Here is a 14,316-nt window from a genome sequence, read left to right as displayed (position 1 = left end):
AGCACCGTGTGTGCATTTAATTCTCCTAACAGCACAAGAGGTCAGTGCTATTATTAGCCTCATTTTTTCAGAGAGGGAGACTGAGGATCAGAGAGGGAAATTAAGAGATTTGGAATGCTAACCAGTCTGGCTTCTGAGGATGCAAAAACGTGGAGGGCCTGGGTTTGGGGCATAAGCTATCCGGTACCTTAACTTGGAGCTTTGTTAATGGGCCCAGGAGCACCCCCAGCCAAGCAGGTAGCAGCCTCCTGGTCAGAGCCAGTCAGCTACTCTGGAGGCTGACCCTTCCAAAGGTCAAAGAGTAGAGAGAGAGAGAATCCCAAGCAGGTTCCACACTGTCAGCAACAGAGCCCGACTCGGGGCTCGAACTCATGAACCGTGAGATCATGACCTGAGCAGAAATCGAGAGCCGGATGCTTAACCGACTGAACCACCCAGGCGCCCCACGAACCACAGACTTTTTTTTTTTTTAATTTTTTTTTTTTAATGTTTATTTATTTTTGAGACAGGGAGAGACAGAGCATGAACGGGGGAGGGTCAGAGAGAGAGGGAGACAGAATCTGAAACAGGCTCCAGGCTCTGAGCTGTCAGCACAGAGCCCGATGCGGGGCTCGAACTCACGGACCGCGAGATCATGACCTGAGCTGAAGTCGGATGCTTAACCGACTGAGCCACCCAGGCGCCCCGAACCACAGACTTTTAAAACACCAGATCTCCAAATCCAGGGGCAGTGAAGGTGGCCAGAGCTTGTATCTATCTGAACTTTGTCTCTGCTGCTGCTGGAGGCATTCCCTGGAAGGTCCATCCTGCAACCTCGTGGCCCAGTTCAACTTACTCTTCTCCTCCAAAAAGCCCTCAGGCTGGTGCTCTGTGGTCCCTGCTGAGTTCTCTCTCCCTTCACTGCAGTTGCCAACTTCCCGTGGGGCTTGGTGCCAGCCAGCCTGGGTCCTACCCCCACTGCACAGATTCCCACCAGCCTGACCACCCCCCACCCAGGAAGCCTCTTGGCTCCCCCCACCTCCAGCCCCTTCTCTCCCCCTGGGTCTCCCCAGTGCCTCCAGTTGTGGGGGTGTCCATGCCCCGGGGGGGGTTCCTCAGGATGGAGCTGAGGCTTCTGCTGGGAGGCAGCATTGCCCAGCCCAGCCAAGAACCGAAGAGGTTGCCGTAAATATTATCTTTAAAGGGCAGTTCCAAGGGATCGGGCCCCCGCCTACTCTGGTCTATGCGGGAGTCACTCTTGAGAACAGCCGGCGAAGAGGGGGCTGAAGGCGGAAGCAGATGGCTCTGGGAGCAGAGGGTCCGGGGGCGGTGCTGGGAGAATTCCATGTGGTCCCAGCTTTCCACAGAGCCTTTGCAGGGGGCTGCCGACCTTCCCTCGCTTCTCTCTGCCACTTTACATCTTTTTGTATTTTGGAAGCAAATTAAAATTTGTGGTGAAATTGGTGGTTATTATTAACCCCACAAAATCATTGTCTTGGCACGGATTTATCGAAGCCTCCCCAGTGCCGGGCTCTTAGCTTGTTTCTCGATTCCTCCCAGGACCCTATGGAACCGGGAGGCTTTCCAAACGAAGAAACTGATGTGAAATTGTTTGGCGGGGGTCACACAGCTCAGATGATGGGGAGCCAGACTGGGAACCCAGAACGGCCAGGGCTTTGGAAGGAAATGGTTGGGATGGGGGAGGGGGTGGCGGAGCAAGGAAGTCCTGGGTTCAGATGCCAGCTCCTCGCTGTTTCATGGGTTAGAGGAGAGGGGTAAGCTGGCATAAGACCCCATAACAATTGGAGGGGGCAGCAGGAGGCCTTAATGATGGTGGTGGTTCCTATGACTGTGATCAATTGCCCTGAACTATAGTGAGCTCTCCATTCCCAGAGGTATTCAGGCAGACAGAAACACCACGGGATGGCAAGTCAGCCTCTTCCCACCTTGAACCGCCCGGTTTTGTGGGCTCAGGGTAGCTGGGGTCAGGCCTCGGGGTGACACCCCTCCTCTTGGACCCTCCTGTTCCCCTGCTGGGGGACCCAGCCAACCTCTCCCAGCCCCGTCCTGCACCGGGCGGCAGCTTCCAGCCCCCCTTGAATTGGCTGTGGGGGCTGATGACGTCAGTGGTTGCCATGGTGAACGCCCCGCTCTGGATGTGGGCAGTCCGGAGAGCCCACCTAGGTAAAAATAGTCATGTGTCTGTCCTCCACAGGACTGCCCTGGCGTGTGTGTTTGGGGGGGGGGGGAGCAGGGGGGGTGGGGGTGTCCAGAGACCTGGATTCCCTTCCTTCTCCTTGCCAAGAGACATGGGCAGCTGGCTTCCCTCTGCGCCTCGGTTTCCCAGCCTGAAAAACGGCCCTTGCTCCTGGTCTGTATGTATTAGGTGGCTCAGTAAAATTTATCAGGTATTACAATAGTCCACCTAGGCCCTTGCTGAGCTCAACAGTAACACAACGCACAACAGCCACGATAATAATGGCTGATCATCACTACCCTGGGACCCTCCCGATGTTACCCTCCACCTTATAGGTGGGAAAATCAAAGCACGAATTGCGCAAGTTACTTGCTCAAGGTCCCACAGCCAGGCAAGAACAGATAATAAATAGATCTGGACCCAGGTCTGAGTATCCCTAGATTCTAAACTTGCGTGACATGGCCTTTTGAGAATTTAGAAACCTTCTTGGGTGAGCTACATTTGAGGATGGACTCCGGGGTCACCATGAACCCCAAGTGCACGGCTTTTTGCCCTGCATATGGCGAGGGCACCCAGGGTTGGTGCAGTCAGCTTGCTGAGCTCTAAAAGGGTCTTCAAAAGGGAGGAACTGATGAGTGCCCCCACCCCCCATCGGTTCCCAAGACACAAATCCACAGAAGCTTTGCAGAAGTGACTTTCAGATCTGGGAGGGGGCAGAGTGAGGACGAGTCAAGAATCTCCCTTTCCTCGAACAATTGTTACTATTTAGCCACTATTGACATACTTCTTTACAAATATAACTAATTTGTTATTTAAAATAATGAAGTTATGGGGCGCCTGGGTGGCTCAGTCGGTTAAGCGTTCGACTCTTGATTTCAGCTCAGGTCATGATCTCGATGTTCTCGTGAGTTCGAGCCCCGCATCGGGTTCTGCGCTGACAGTGCTGAGCCTGCGTGGGATTCTCTCTCTCTCCTCTCTCTCTGTCTCCTCTCTCTCTCTGTCTCTCTGCCCCTCCCCCACTCTGGCTCCCTCTCTCTCTCTCTCAAAATAAATAAATAAACTTTAAAATCAAATAAAATAATGAAGTTATTTTTAGTACAAGGAGGGTTTGAGCTAGGCAGGGAGGTGATTGGGAGTCAGCCTGAGCTGAGGGATGATGTGCAATTGACTAGCACCAGAGGGGAGGGAAGGCAGTCTTGGCAGAAGACACAGCCGGTGCAAAGGCTCTGAGGCAGGGCGGAACCCAGAATATGGGGCAGCAGAAAGGAGGCATTGGCTGGAGCTGGGTGAGCGAGGGGCCACCTTCAGGGTGATGTGGGTGGAGGGCCGGGGATGTGAAGGGCCTGTCTCCTTGGGAATGACCCCTGTTTCCTCTCATTTCAGAAGGAGCTGAGCCTGCCACGCCGGGGACGTGGGTGAGTTCACCTAAGGCCAGTGGGCTGGGCTGGACCCAACGGTCCTGGGCACAGATATTTCAGCGGCAGCCTCCAGACTGTGAATTTATGTGATAATTACAACAAAGCTGCTCACCTTGATCCTCTCCCCCGGTGTTTGCAAAGTGCTTTGGAAGTGCTTCATTTGGCCCGCACAAGCTGGGGGCCCACGCCAGTTTGCAAATGTGGAGATTGAAGCGCTGTAGGGTTGCACAGCTGGCACAAGGGCATCCAGACTGGAAAAGGAACCCTTGTCTAGCATCTAGAGTCCAAATGAGAGGATTCCAGCCAAGTGTCCTGGAGCCAGCTTGCATGTCTCCCATGACGGGGAGCTCACTGTCAGGAAACACAGGTAGAAAATTGTATCCTTCAGGGTCACATTAGCATTTTTCTGTAGGCTGGCATTTTCGGATCCCAGAGCTCACAGACCGTTGTGTGTCGTGTCTTTGCTGGTTTACAGACGGGAAAGCACAGCCCAGGACAGGGAGGGTTTTGCCTTGTGCTAGTGGTCCGGAGGTGTGTGAGTGTAGAACACCCGCTCTTTGGGGGCTGTGTTTGCCTGAGGGATGGGAATTCTCTTGCCCGGCAGTGAAATTACCCACTTAACAAACTTTTTTGGGGTGCCTACTGTGTATCAGGTCCTGTTCCAGGCATGGGGGGGACACAGAGACAAATCGATGCTGGACCCTGCCCATGGAGCTCACACTCTCTTGGGGAGAGTTATGGTGAAGAGATGTACTGCAGGGGAGAAATTAAACAGAGGAGCTGGGGGGGGGGGGGGCTTTAGCCCTGTTGGAGAAGGTAACATTTGAGCCTAGATCTAGAAGAGGAAGAAGAGGCAAGAGGGAAAGTCTGAGGGGAAGAGCGTTCCAGTCAGAGGGAACAGCATGGGCAAAGGTCCTGGGGTGCAAACCAGCTTGGCGTTGAAAGAACATCATGGAGACGGCAGTAGCTGGAATGAAGAGAGCACAGGGGAGGTGAAGGGAGAGAGGAGGGAGGTCCTGGGGTTTGGATGAGAGTTTGAAATCTGATGGTGGGGATGGGGTCAGACTGGCCCCCAAGGCCTGACCATATGTTCTTGATGGACTGGGGATGTGCAGCTGGTGGGGAGGAGCCTGAGGGGCCCGTAGGGGCGGGGCTCCGGCATTGACCGGAAGGCGGGCACTGTCCCTGGCCTTTGCCCAGGCTCGGGGCGGGGTGGTGGACCGGAATCAGTCAGAACCACGGAGGACAAAGTCCTGGGCCACGGGGCAGAACGAGGACAAAGACTCCCTGAGAGCTGTCTACTTTCTGCTACCTACCGCGTTCTTGACCGGGTCTAAGTGGGGTGTCGAGGGGGGGCCATAGCCAGACACAACCCCGGAGTCTTGGGAACTGGGCTGGGCAAAAGGGAGGGTGGGACTCGGGGCGCCATGGGTTGTTGTGTAGGGACGGCTCCGCCGAAGAGGGGCCCATGGGACCGAACTGGGATGTGGGTGAGGGGGACGACGCTCCAGACAGGGACCCCAGCGAAGCAAAGGCCTGGAGGCGTGGACCGGCCTCGGATGTGCGAGGGGATGCTGAGACCCGCCGCGAGGGCCTGTGCTGAGCGGCAGGCGGTGGGGGAATAGGGGCGGGACGCGCTCAGATCCGGGGTCCGAAAGACAACACCCCCCCACCCCCGCACCTCCCGGGGAGGGGTGGGGCGAGGGCAGAGACCCGGCCGGGAAGGGGTGGGGCCAGGCGATGGAGCAATAATGCCAATCGAGGAGGCAGTGACCGCCCTTCCTTTTCGGCCGCGCAGCCCTGGGGCTCGAGACCCGGCAGCCTCGGCGCCCCTCTCTCCGGGAGGGGGTGGCACCTGCCACTCCAGCCTCCCGCAGCCCGACTTTTCCTGCTGGGCTGGGCCTGCGCGCAGGTGCGGGGCCCGAGCCCCGCCCCGAGGCGGAGAGAGCCCGCCCCCCCGCGCCCCCGGCGGCCCGGCCTCCGCGCCGCCGCGTCCGTCGCGCCCGCCAGGCGTGCTGTCCCCACGTCCGCCTCTGTGGGTCTGTCCGATCGCGCCACCAGCAGGGGTTGGGGGGCCACAAAGAGGGCTTTGGCACCCAGCCGCGTAGACGCAACCCCGGCCTCAGCATGAAGTCTCGCAGGGACAAGCTTCACATCCCGGCGCTGACCCTCGAGTGAGTGCTTGGCGAAGAAGGGGGGAAATGGGGAGGGAGGAAGAGAGGCAGACAGACAACCGCCCTTCCCCCCCCCCCCCCCCCCCCCCCGCGTCTCTTTTTAAGTCGCCCAGAGTCAGACCGCCGCCTCCGGGGAGCCCTCCCGGGTCATCGGTCATCGGTCAGGCCCCACCCCCGCGGCCTTGGCGAGACCCAGAATCCCGGGCCTTGGGGGCTCCTTCTCCCTAAGGGAACCTAAGTCCTGGTCCGAATTCGGATTCGGCCACACGCAGGGGCCACCACCAGGTTCACCGTCCCCGGCCTCTTTCTTTACAGTCTGTCTCCGAGCAGCCAGAGCCCATCTTTGCTGAGCCCCAGCAGCCCCTGCAGCCCTTGCAGCCCCTCACTGGGCCTGCATCCCTGGAGGTAAGTGACAGCACTTGGGGGGCGGGGCTCAGACATTGCCCTGACACCCCAGAACCTTGGAAGCCTCCCAGACCCAGCTTCCTCACCAAGGTACTGTGGGCTGGTGACATCACCTCTCTGGGCCTCAGTTTACCCCTCCATAAAATGAAACTACTATCCACATTAGGGCCTTGATGGGGGAAATTCCATTTTCAACCATAGCCAACAGGTCCTCCATCTGACAGGTGGCCAAGGTGAGGCTAGAACTTGATCTGTGGCCCAAGGACATCCCTGGGACAGATGCTGGGTTCCCAGCCTGCTCTGGGCCCTCCCTGCTGAATCAGCCTTGCCTTCCAGCCTGTGACCTCCAGGACCCTCCCCACACCCAGCTCAGCTGGCCAGAAAGCTCCTCCCTCTGAATGTAGACACACACACACACACACACACACACACACACACACAGCTGAGAGTTCACCGTTAGAGCCCCACGCACTGTACCAGGCAAAGCGGTGTCAGGAGGAAAGAACCAGCTTGACTGAGTGCCAGCCCTGTACCAAATACCTTCTGTTTCCTGCACAAGCCGAGAGGGAGGCGCCCTTCCTGTCCCCATTTCTCAGCTGAGGAAACTGAGGCTGAGAGGAGACGCCACTTCTCCTGGTTCAGTACGTCTGAGGACCGAGCATCAGGGCCAGCTTGGCTACCAGAGTCTGTTGAGGGTTTGAGGCAGCCTCTGTGACTGGCGCATCTCAGGGTCTTGCCCCCTCTATGGGAGGGAAGATCAGGGTTGTCGTGGGCTCTTCGCATGGCTTGGGAAAAGTTCAGGGAGGTGACAGATGTGTGAGTCAGTCATGTCTAGAATTCAATGGCCCATCAATCATTTATACCTCAGTATGAACGAACTGATTAGATTCTTTCCAATAGACCTTTCGTGGGGAGAAGAGAGAACAATTTGGAGCCCTCACTGGGTGCTGGGCAACAGACAGTTCCCTTCATTAAGTAGGTACCTACTGTGAGCCAGATGCTAAGGGCATAGCTGTGAACAAGATTAACGTAATCCTTCCCTCACGGGCCTCTCAGTCAGATCTCTGGAGGTGGGCAGTGAACAAGTGAGGAGACAAACAAGAGCCATTCAGACGGTGACCCCTTGGGGGAGGTGGTGTTTTAGCCAAGGTCGAGGCAGAGCTAGGGGAAGAGAGGTACCAGGCAATGGGAACTGTACGTGCAAAGGTCCTGAGGCAGGACCAAGAAGTGAAAAGCTTCTGTGGCTGCCTTGGGGGAAGAAAGGTCTGCCGAGGACAAGTGATAGGAAGGGAGGTGGCCAGGATAACATCTGGGTAGAAAATGGTGGGGCCTAGACCAGGTCGGGGTATCCAGTGGGGACTGCTGTACCCCCCATTTAGGGGAGGAGGAAACCCAGGACATCACAGTATGTTGTGCAGAGGTACCCTGGGAAAGAGTGTCGGGCCAAATCTCACACCGACTGCTTGGCCTCAACCACCAAGTGAACAACAGCTGAGCCAGTTTACCAGGAGCAAATGGAGGCAGAGAGTTTGGGGCTCTGAGCAGAAAAGCCTCCTCACCCGCCACCAGAGGGCAGCAGAGCCCCATCACCTTGGGCCACGCAAGGAAATGGGTCCCTGCCTCCCCTGCTCCAAGTACCCTAGGAATAAGCCCACGTTTGTTCCCTCGGCCTCCAAGTCCCCATGAGTCTGGCCCTTGCCACCTCTTATCTCCCTGTCACCTATCTCCCCATCTCGCTCACCATACTCTAGCCATGAGGCTTCCTGGGCTGCCAGAGTATAAGCTGGTCCAGCCTCAGGGCCTTTGCATTTGCTACTCCTCTGCCCAGAGCTCTATTTCCTCCTTTCTTTGTTTGCCACGTCTCTATCAAGCCCTCAGATAGGAAGCTTTTTCTGAACACAGCCCCCATTCAAGGCCTCCCAAGCCCCAGATACATCCATTATGCCTGTCCATTTCCCTCATTGAGACTGCATTATGGGTGTGATTTCCACGTTTTCTTGTGTGATTCTTAGGTTATTTTTCTCACCCAGAGGTTTGGGAGCCCCTTGAGGGCCAGAGCTGGATCTGTCCTCTCCATTCTAGGGCGGGGCCTGGTATACAGCAGGTGCTCAGTTAATGCTTATGGCATGGACAAATGGGAAGGAGGTGGGAGGGCTCTGCCTGTGGTGGTGAGCAGGAGGTAATCGAAGAAGGTCGTGAACTCAAGGTCGTGAATTCGGCCCTCATGGACAAGGGGGCAATAAAAAGCACCGTCAGAAGAGTGTTCCCTCTGGGGCCTTGAATGTCAGGGACAGGAAGAATTTGTATTTTTCTATCCAGGGAACTAAGAACCACACAGCATATAGAGCTGGGAGGGGTGTGGACAGTGCATGGGCAGGTGGGAAGGGCTTGGGATGGTCAGACCACGGAGGGGTTGAGGGTAGGGTTCTGTATGCTCACTGGGGCTTTGCCATTTACATAGTCACTTAATACAAGCAGAGGGAGGCAGGTCCTGAGTTACAGACAGGGTTAGGATCTGAGACCTAGGAGAGGGATTCACCCAGAAGTGTGGTTTTGCTGTAAAAGCACCGAGGAGCCACGGAGGGCGGGTGAGTTGGGGAGGGACGTGATCTGGTGGGCAGGGGGCTGACGCCAGACATCGGTGGCTTAGTCAGCCTTTCACGGGAGGCCTTTGCCACGGCCACGGGCGTTCTGGATTGTCAGCTGCAGCATTGTTCTGCAGAGGAGGAAACTGAGGCCAGATGGGCGTGGGAGAAGTGGCTGTGCCGGGGATGCCAGCACAGTGGGAGTAATGGGGGGCACGGAGGCACTATAGGGTGCCACCACAGCTGGGATTGACGGGTAATTCCTCTACGAACTGCGCAGAAGCATCCCTGGCACACATGGTGGGGAGGGTTTGTGGGCACGGTATGTCAGCGTATGGTGACGCCAGACCATGATTCCATCTCTACTTGGGCCTCAAACCAGGTCTGGAATCTACCCACTTTTCCCCACAGCCTCACCCTGGTCCGGGCCCCAGTGTCGTCCTCCCAGACCCTGTTGCAGCCTCTCACTAGCCTCCTGCCACCTGCATTCCTGCCCCTGACAGCTCCTGTTCCCCATGGAAGACGGGGGAGGGGGGCAGGATTGACAAACAATTCAGACCATGCCCCTTCCCTGCTCACACGTCCTCCATGGCTCCCCATTGCTTCTCCCGTTACAACTGCACTCTTCCTGCAGCGTTAAGTCCTGCTGGCCTCTTCCCCTCAGTCTGGTCTCAGGGCTTTTGCACAAGTTGCGCCCTCTGTTGGGAACACTTCCCATGGCTGGCCCCTCTTCCTTCTCAATGTGTCACCTCCTCAGAGAGGTCTCCTGGCTAAAGTCGCCCTTTGCCATTTGTTACCTCTGTTCTTTTCCTTCCTTGACTATGGTGTTTGAAATTATCTCGATCATTGAGTCGTTGGCTGTTTACTGTCTGCTTCCCCCACCAGACTTGGGGCCTCTGAGGGCAGGGTACTCAGGGTTTAGCACAGGGTCAGGAACACAGTAGTTACTCAATCAATGTTGTGTGAGTGAATGACCAGCGAGGGGTGTTTGAGACCCAGGCCCAGGGGACCTGGAGAGCATCAGGAGGACAAACCCAGTAGCTTCCTGAGGGTGACTGTGGCCATGGCCAAGGCAGGATGGGGAGTCTCTTGAGAAACCTGAGAAGCAAAATTCGTGGCAAGAAGGTTGGGGGGAGTTAGGGTTACACACCAGGCGGGGGCCCCTATCCGTGACTTCTCAGATATGGGGTCTGGGCTTCAGCGTCTGGGTTGGTTCCCAAAGCATCATGTGATCTGTGAAGAGGCCACCCTCAGGGTGACACTGTCCCTGACTTCTGGGACGGTCATGAGAGGAAGAAGCATTAATTCACTACCTCCTGTGTCAGACGTTCCTATTTCTATGGTGAACAGGTACTGCATTCCCAGCCCTTTCTGTGCCTCCGATTCCATTCCATTTTCCTGAGGGGACATCTGTAGAGGGAGAAACAGAGGCCTGGAAGTTAGCCTGATGCTAATAACATTTGTCACACATGTATCAGGCACTGTTGTGGGTGCCACCTTACGTCTAATTCATGTAATCATCCTATCAGCCCAATTTCCCTCCCATTTTACACTTGAGAAGACAGGCCTCAGAAGTTAAATCAGGTATCCCCTGAGTCGGGTAGCCAAGTTGATGGCCTTTCCGTCACCATAGACAGGCAAAGCATGTCCGATGCCCTGATTTCCGTTTGCTCAACACGTCCTTTCTGCCAGTCCAGTGCTGAGAGATGCCGGGGCCTCAGGGAGCCCAAGCCCGAGAAGACAGAGCCAGACAGACGAGAAAAGGTTTCCTGGAAGAGGGGACGCTGGATTTTGCCAGGCAGGAAGGACATTCCAAGAAGTGGAGCCACCGTGGGGCACGGTGGCATGAGTCAGGCCAGGCCCTGGGATAGGTCTCAAGTGCCACACTCAGAAGGGGTTTGCGCGGGGGGGAGAGAGGGAAAAGGAGACGTGAACAGATTGACGTTTTGAGGGAAGGGGGCTACGTTCCACCGCCTCACCTAACAGGCGCCAACGCCCCGCCCCCGCCTCCCGCAGCCCTGGCAACGCCCCGCCCCTCCGCCCGCGGCCCTGGCAACGCCCAGCCCACTAAGCCCGCACGCGGGTCCGCCAGCCTCGCTTCCGCGTCGCTCGCTCCGCCCCGCGAGGCCCCGCCCCCGCGAGGCCCCGCCCCCGCGAGGCCCCGCCCCCGCGCTCGCCTGGGCGGGTTCCCGGCCGCGTTCCGGGGCGCGCGCTTCCTCCTCGCCCCCTAACCCCAGCCCCGCGGCGCGCACCCCCTACCCAGCTCCGCGGGGCTCCTGGGGCCAATCCCGCCGCGGAGGTTCGTGCCCCGCCGCCGCCGCCGCTGCGCCCCCGCGCCTCCCGGGTCTCGGGCGGCGGCGGCGGCACAAAGAGAAGCAGCATGTCCGACCCCAGCTACTGGACGGCGGTGGCTGCGCCAGGCCACCGGAGCCGCCTTGCCAAGGGCGCGCTGCTGCAGCGCTCCAAGAGGTAGGGGGCACCGTGCGGGCAAAGGCGCGGCGGCCGGCCAAGCAAACACGAGTTGCCAGAAGTATATCCCGGCGGCGCGGCATGGGCCACTGTGTGCGGCGGTAGGGGGCAGGGGGGGACGCTTTGGGATCGAGGTATCCTCTAGGACCCCAGATACCCTCGTTTCGCCCGTCGTTACCCCGGAGTGGGGTGTCTGCCCGCCGGGGTCTTAGTTAAGGGGGTAACACAGGCAGAAGGGACTTGGGACCGAGTCAGGATTCGAACCCGGGTCTCTAGGCCTGGGAGACCTGGGGAGGAGCTTCTTGGAAAAACTGAGGCTAGTCTGTCCCTGGGGCTCAGTTAGCGGAAATATTGTTTCAGAAGCAGATATTTACCGCACGAGGCTGGCATGCAGGTGGTGTGTCAGGAGCCGGGTCACGGGGGTAAAATACTGGGTTTAGCCTCCAGCGAAGCCTGGCTTCTCTTGGAGTCTGTTTCCTCTTCTGAAAAGAAAAGGCCAGGTAAGGGCTGTGGACTTTACAGGACTTGGGTTCAAATTCCTGCCCAGCCACTGCCTGGCTGTGTGACCTTAGGCAGTTCCTTAACCTCTCTGTTCTTAGATGTTTCACTGGTGCTGGGTTGGGGCGTTCCTAGAGGGCTAGGCACCGAGACCAGCTGCTGAAGGACCTGGAATGCTAGGTTCAGGGCTTAGACGCTTCTCCCAGATCCTGTGGAGCTACAGAGGGCTTATGGGCACCTTAGGGATCGGGTACAGGAAACTGGCCTCAGGCCAGCGTTTTCTGTCGTATTCTCACTCTGTGTTGTCCCACTTGGGTGTTTATTGAATGGCTAGGCAGAGCTTCTCAGCGTCCTGGGCCTTCTCTAGAGAGGGCTGAGCAAATAGTCGACACTAGACAGTTGCTCAGGAAGTGCACAAATGATGCCCGGTTCCCCTTTGAGACCTCAAATATGGCTGTGTTTTCTTTTCAAGAAGGCCCCGCCTGAGAGCGAGAGGGAGGTGGCCAAGTGTTTTTCCCAAAGGCAGCTGTTAGTGATAAATGATGCATTGGGGTGCAGCATGGAGCTGAGGACCCAGATGAGGGCTGGGAGAGGATGTGGGACTGGCGGGGGTATGGGTGTGTGTGTGTGGGGGGGGTTGTTGGCAGGAAGTCTTGCAGGAACCTGTGGGTTTCACTTTTGCTTCTGTACATCAGACTACAGGACAGTTCCTTGCGGCTGTTGACATCCGTGGCCTCAGTTTCCTAGGCTGGGAAGTGGGTGCAACTGGTGTCTCTCACCTCCGGGTTTGTTGGGATTGGCAAAGGGTGACTTAATTCACCGGGGAGGCATTGCCTGCCCTCCCACTGCGTGCACTAGACCCTGCAGGAGTTGTGGGGAGAAAGATGACAATATACGTGCCCACGGCCATCGACCCAGTGCTGGGCCCAGAGCTGAACACTGTGTACATAGTGCATCAGATCTTCCCAGCACCTTGCAGGGTGTACAGATGGGGAAACAAGCTCAGAAGGGCAGGTGCACGTAGTGTCGTGGACAGGCTGGACCCTCCTCCCTGCCTGTCTTGATGCCTGGGTCGGCGGCTGACCCTGCTCTCCCATGTCTTAGCCTGCTCTGTGCCTTCTGCCTGGGACACCATTCCTGGCCCTGTAAGGCCCTGAGGTTTCTCTCTCCCTCCCTGCGCCACTGAGCTGCGTTGGCGGCTCAGAGTATGTGGGCTGCTGCACTTGTCGAGCTAGCAGAGCCGTTGCTGGGCGACTGCACCGGGGAAGGTGGGAGAGGCTGGGCAAGCGTGGGAGTGGCCTGGGCCAGGGGGTCTGGAAGCCAGAAGACAACGGGGATGGAGGGAGGGGAACGTGTGGGCAAAAGTTGGGTAGAACAGGAAGGACAGGACCTAATGTGCGAGATGCTGATTTTCGGGGTTTTTTAAGGATCAGGTTGGCATTTTGGGGGGATTGTGGGGAGGAAGGTCGCCAAGAGATTGGGGCAGTGAGCCTGAGAAGGGGTGCGTGGAATGGAATGGGAACCTGCCTCAGTTCACCAGTGAGCTCCGGGGTCCTCTCCACTCTCTGCCTTATTTGCCAGTGCTCCCGGCCGGGGCATGGCGTCAGCGAAGGAGTGGGGGTGGGGTGGTGAACACAGAAGCGTGAGAAGGCTCACGGGGGGGCTCCTGGCCATGTGCAGTGTCCCCCAGGAGTCTGGAAGTGTTTCATGCCACCACTGGTAATAATAAGAGTTTTAACAGTAGGTAACATTTGTCAAAAATGACTACCCCAGACCTCAAAGGCCGAGCTAAGGGCCATGCAGGAGTCCAACTGGGGGCAGAGTGGCAGTGGTCACACCTAGCTTCCCGTCCTGCCCCAAAGCTGGCCACATGTGCGCTCTGGCTTGGGCACGTGGTCCTCTGAGCCCTGAGGCCCGGGCCAGCGCCTGACCTTGTCCCCACCTCCCTGACAGCTGCCGCAGTGGGAACCGCAAAAGCCTGGTGGTGGGAACGCCCTCCCCAACCCTCTCCCGGCCCCTGTCTCCGCTCTCAGTTCCAACAGGTGAGTGTGGGAGCAAGCCTGCAGGGGCGGTGTCCCGTCTCTGCCCCCCCCCCCGCCTCAGTTTCCCCTGCCTGCTTCTTCCTCAGCAGGCAACAGCCCCCTGGATAGCCCTCGGAACTTCTCCGCTGCGTCGGCCGTGAACTTCCCCTTTGCCCGAAGGTGAGTCGTCACTGGCTTTGAGGGATGACCTCAGCACAACTGGTGAGGGGACGGGCAGCAGCATGCTCTTGGTGGTTGGCCCTGCCTCTTCATTCGCTCTTTCCCCTCCCCTGTCCCCTGCCCTGTGACGGTCTCTCCCCCTGGCTTCTGCCCCCGGCAAACGCGCGGCCTTCTGCAGCCACGTCCCGCGCACGGACAGGTAATTTCAGGGAGCCCTTGGGGAGGAGGAGGGCACACCATCCAGGCTAAAATCACTAATTCACTAAAAATCATTAATTTACTTAGAGTTGACGTTGGAGCAAGCATTTAAACGTTACTCATTCACTCATTAACATTTATCAAGCACCCGTTACATGCCGTACCCTGTGCCGGGGGCCGAGGAAGGGGGAG

At 57.7% G+C, this 14,316-nt stretch overlaps 1 protein-coding gene across 28 annotated transcripts in view; it reads left to right on the top strand.

Annotated features, from left to right (window-relative positions):
• Window positions 1–14,316, top strand: part of MAST3 (microtubule associated serine/threonine kinase 3) — a 37,300-nt gene that overhangs the window by 2,388 nt on the left and 20,596 nt on the right. For 5 of the 28 annotated variants that reach the window (XR_015248456.1, XM_086698605.1, XM_086698603.1 and 2 more), the window contains exons 2-6: window positions 3,560–3,591; window positions 6,084–6,173; window positions 13,679–13,767; window positions 13,854–13,926; window positions 14,105–14,125. Coding sequence is in view for 27 of the 28 variants with exons in the window: in XM_086698605.1 (XP_086554731.1) it covers window positions 3,560–3,591; window positions 6,084–6,173; window positions 13,679–13,767; window positions 13,854–13,926; window positions 14,105–14,125 (305 nt within the window). In the remaining variant the exon portion in view is untranslated. Of the gene's footprint in view, window positions 1–3,559; window positions 3,592–5,389; window positions 5,769–6,083; window positions 6,174–10,967; window positions 11,228–12,386; window positions 12,669–13,678; window positions 13,768–13,853; window positions 13,927–14,104; window positions 14,126–14,316 lie in introns of those variants that run through there. The other 23 variants (XM_086698607.1, XM_086698604.1, XM_086698598.1 and 20 more) reach the window with 17 other exon arrangements.

Source organism: Puma concolor, chromosome A2 (assembly GCF_028749965.1).
Source record: "Puma concolor isolate L17-30 chromosome A2, mPumCon1.1.hap2, whole genome shotgun sequence".
Lineage (NCBI taxonomy): Eukaryota > Metazoa > Chordata > Mammalia > Carnivora > Felidae > Puma > Puma concolor.
This window is presented reverse-complemented; position numbering and strand designations above follow the sequence as displayed.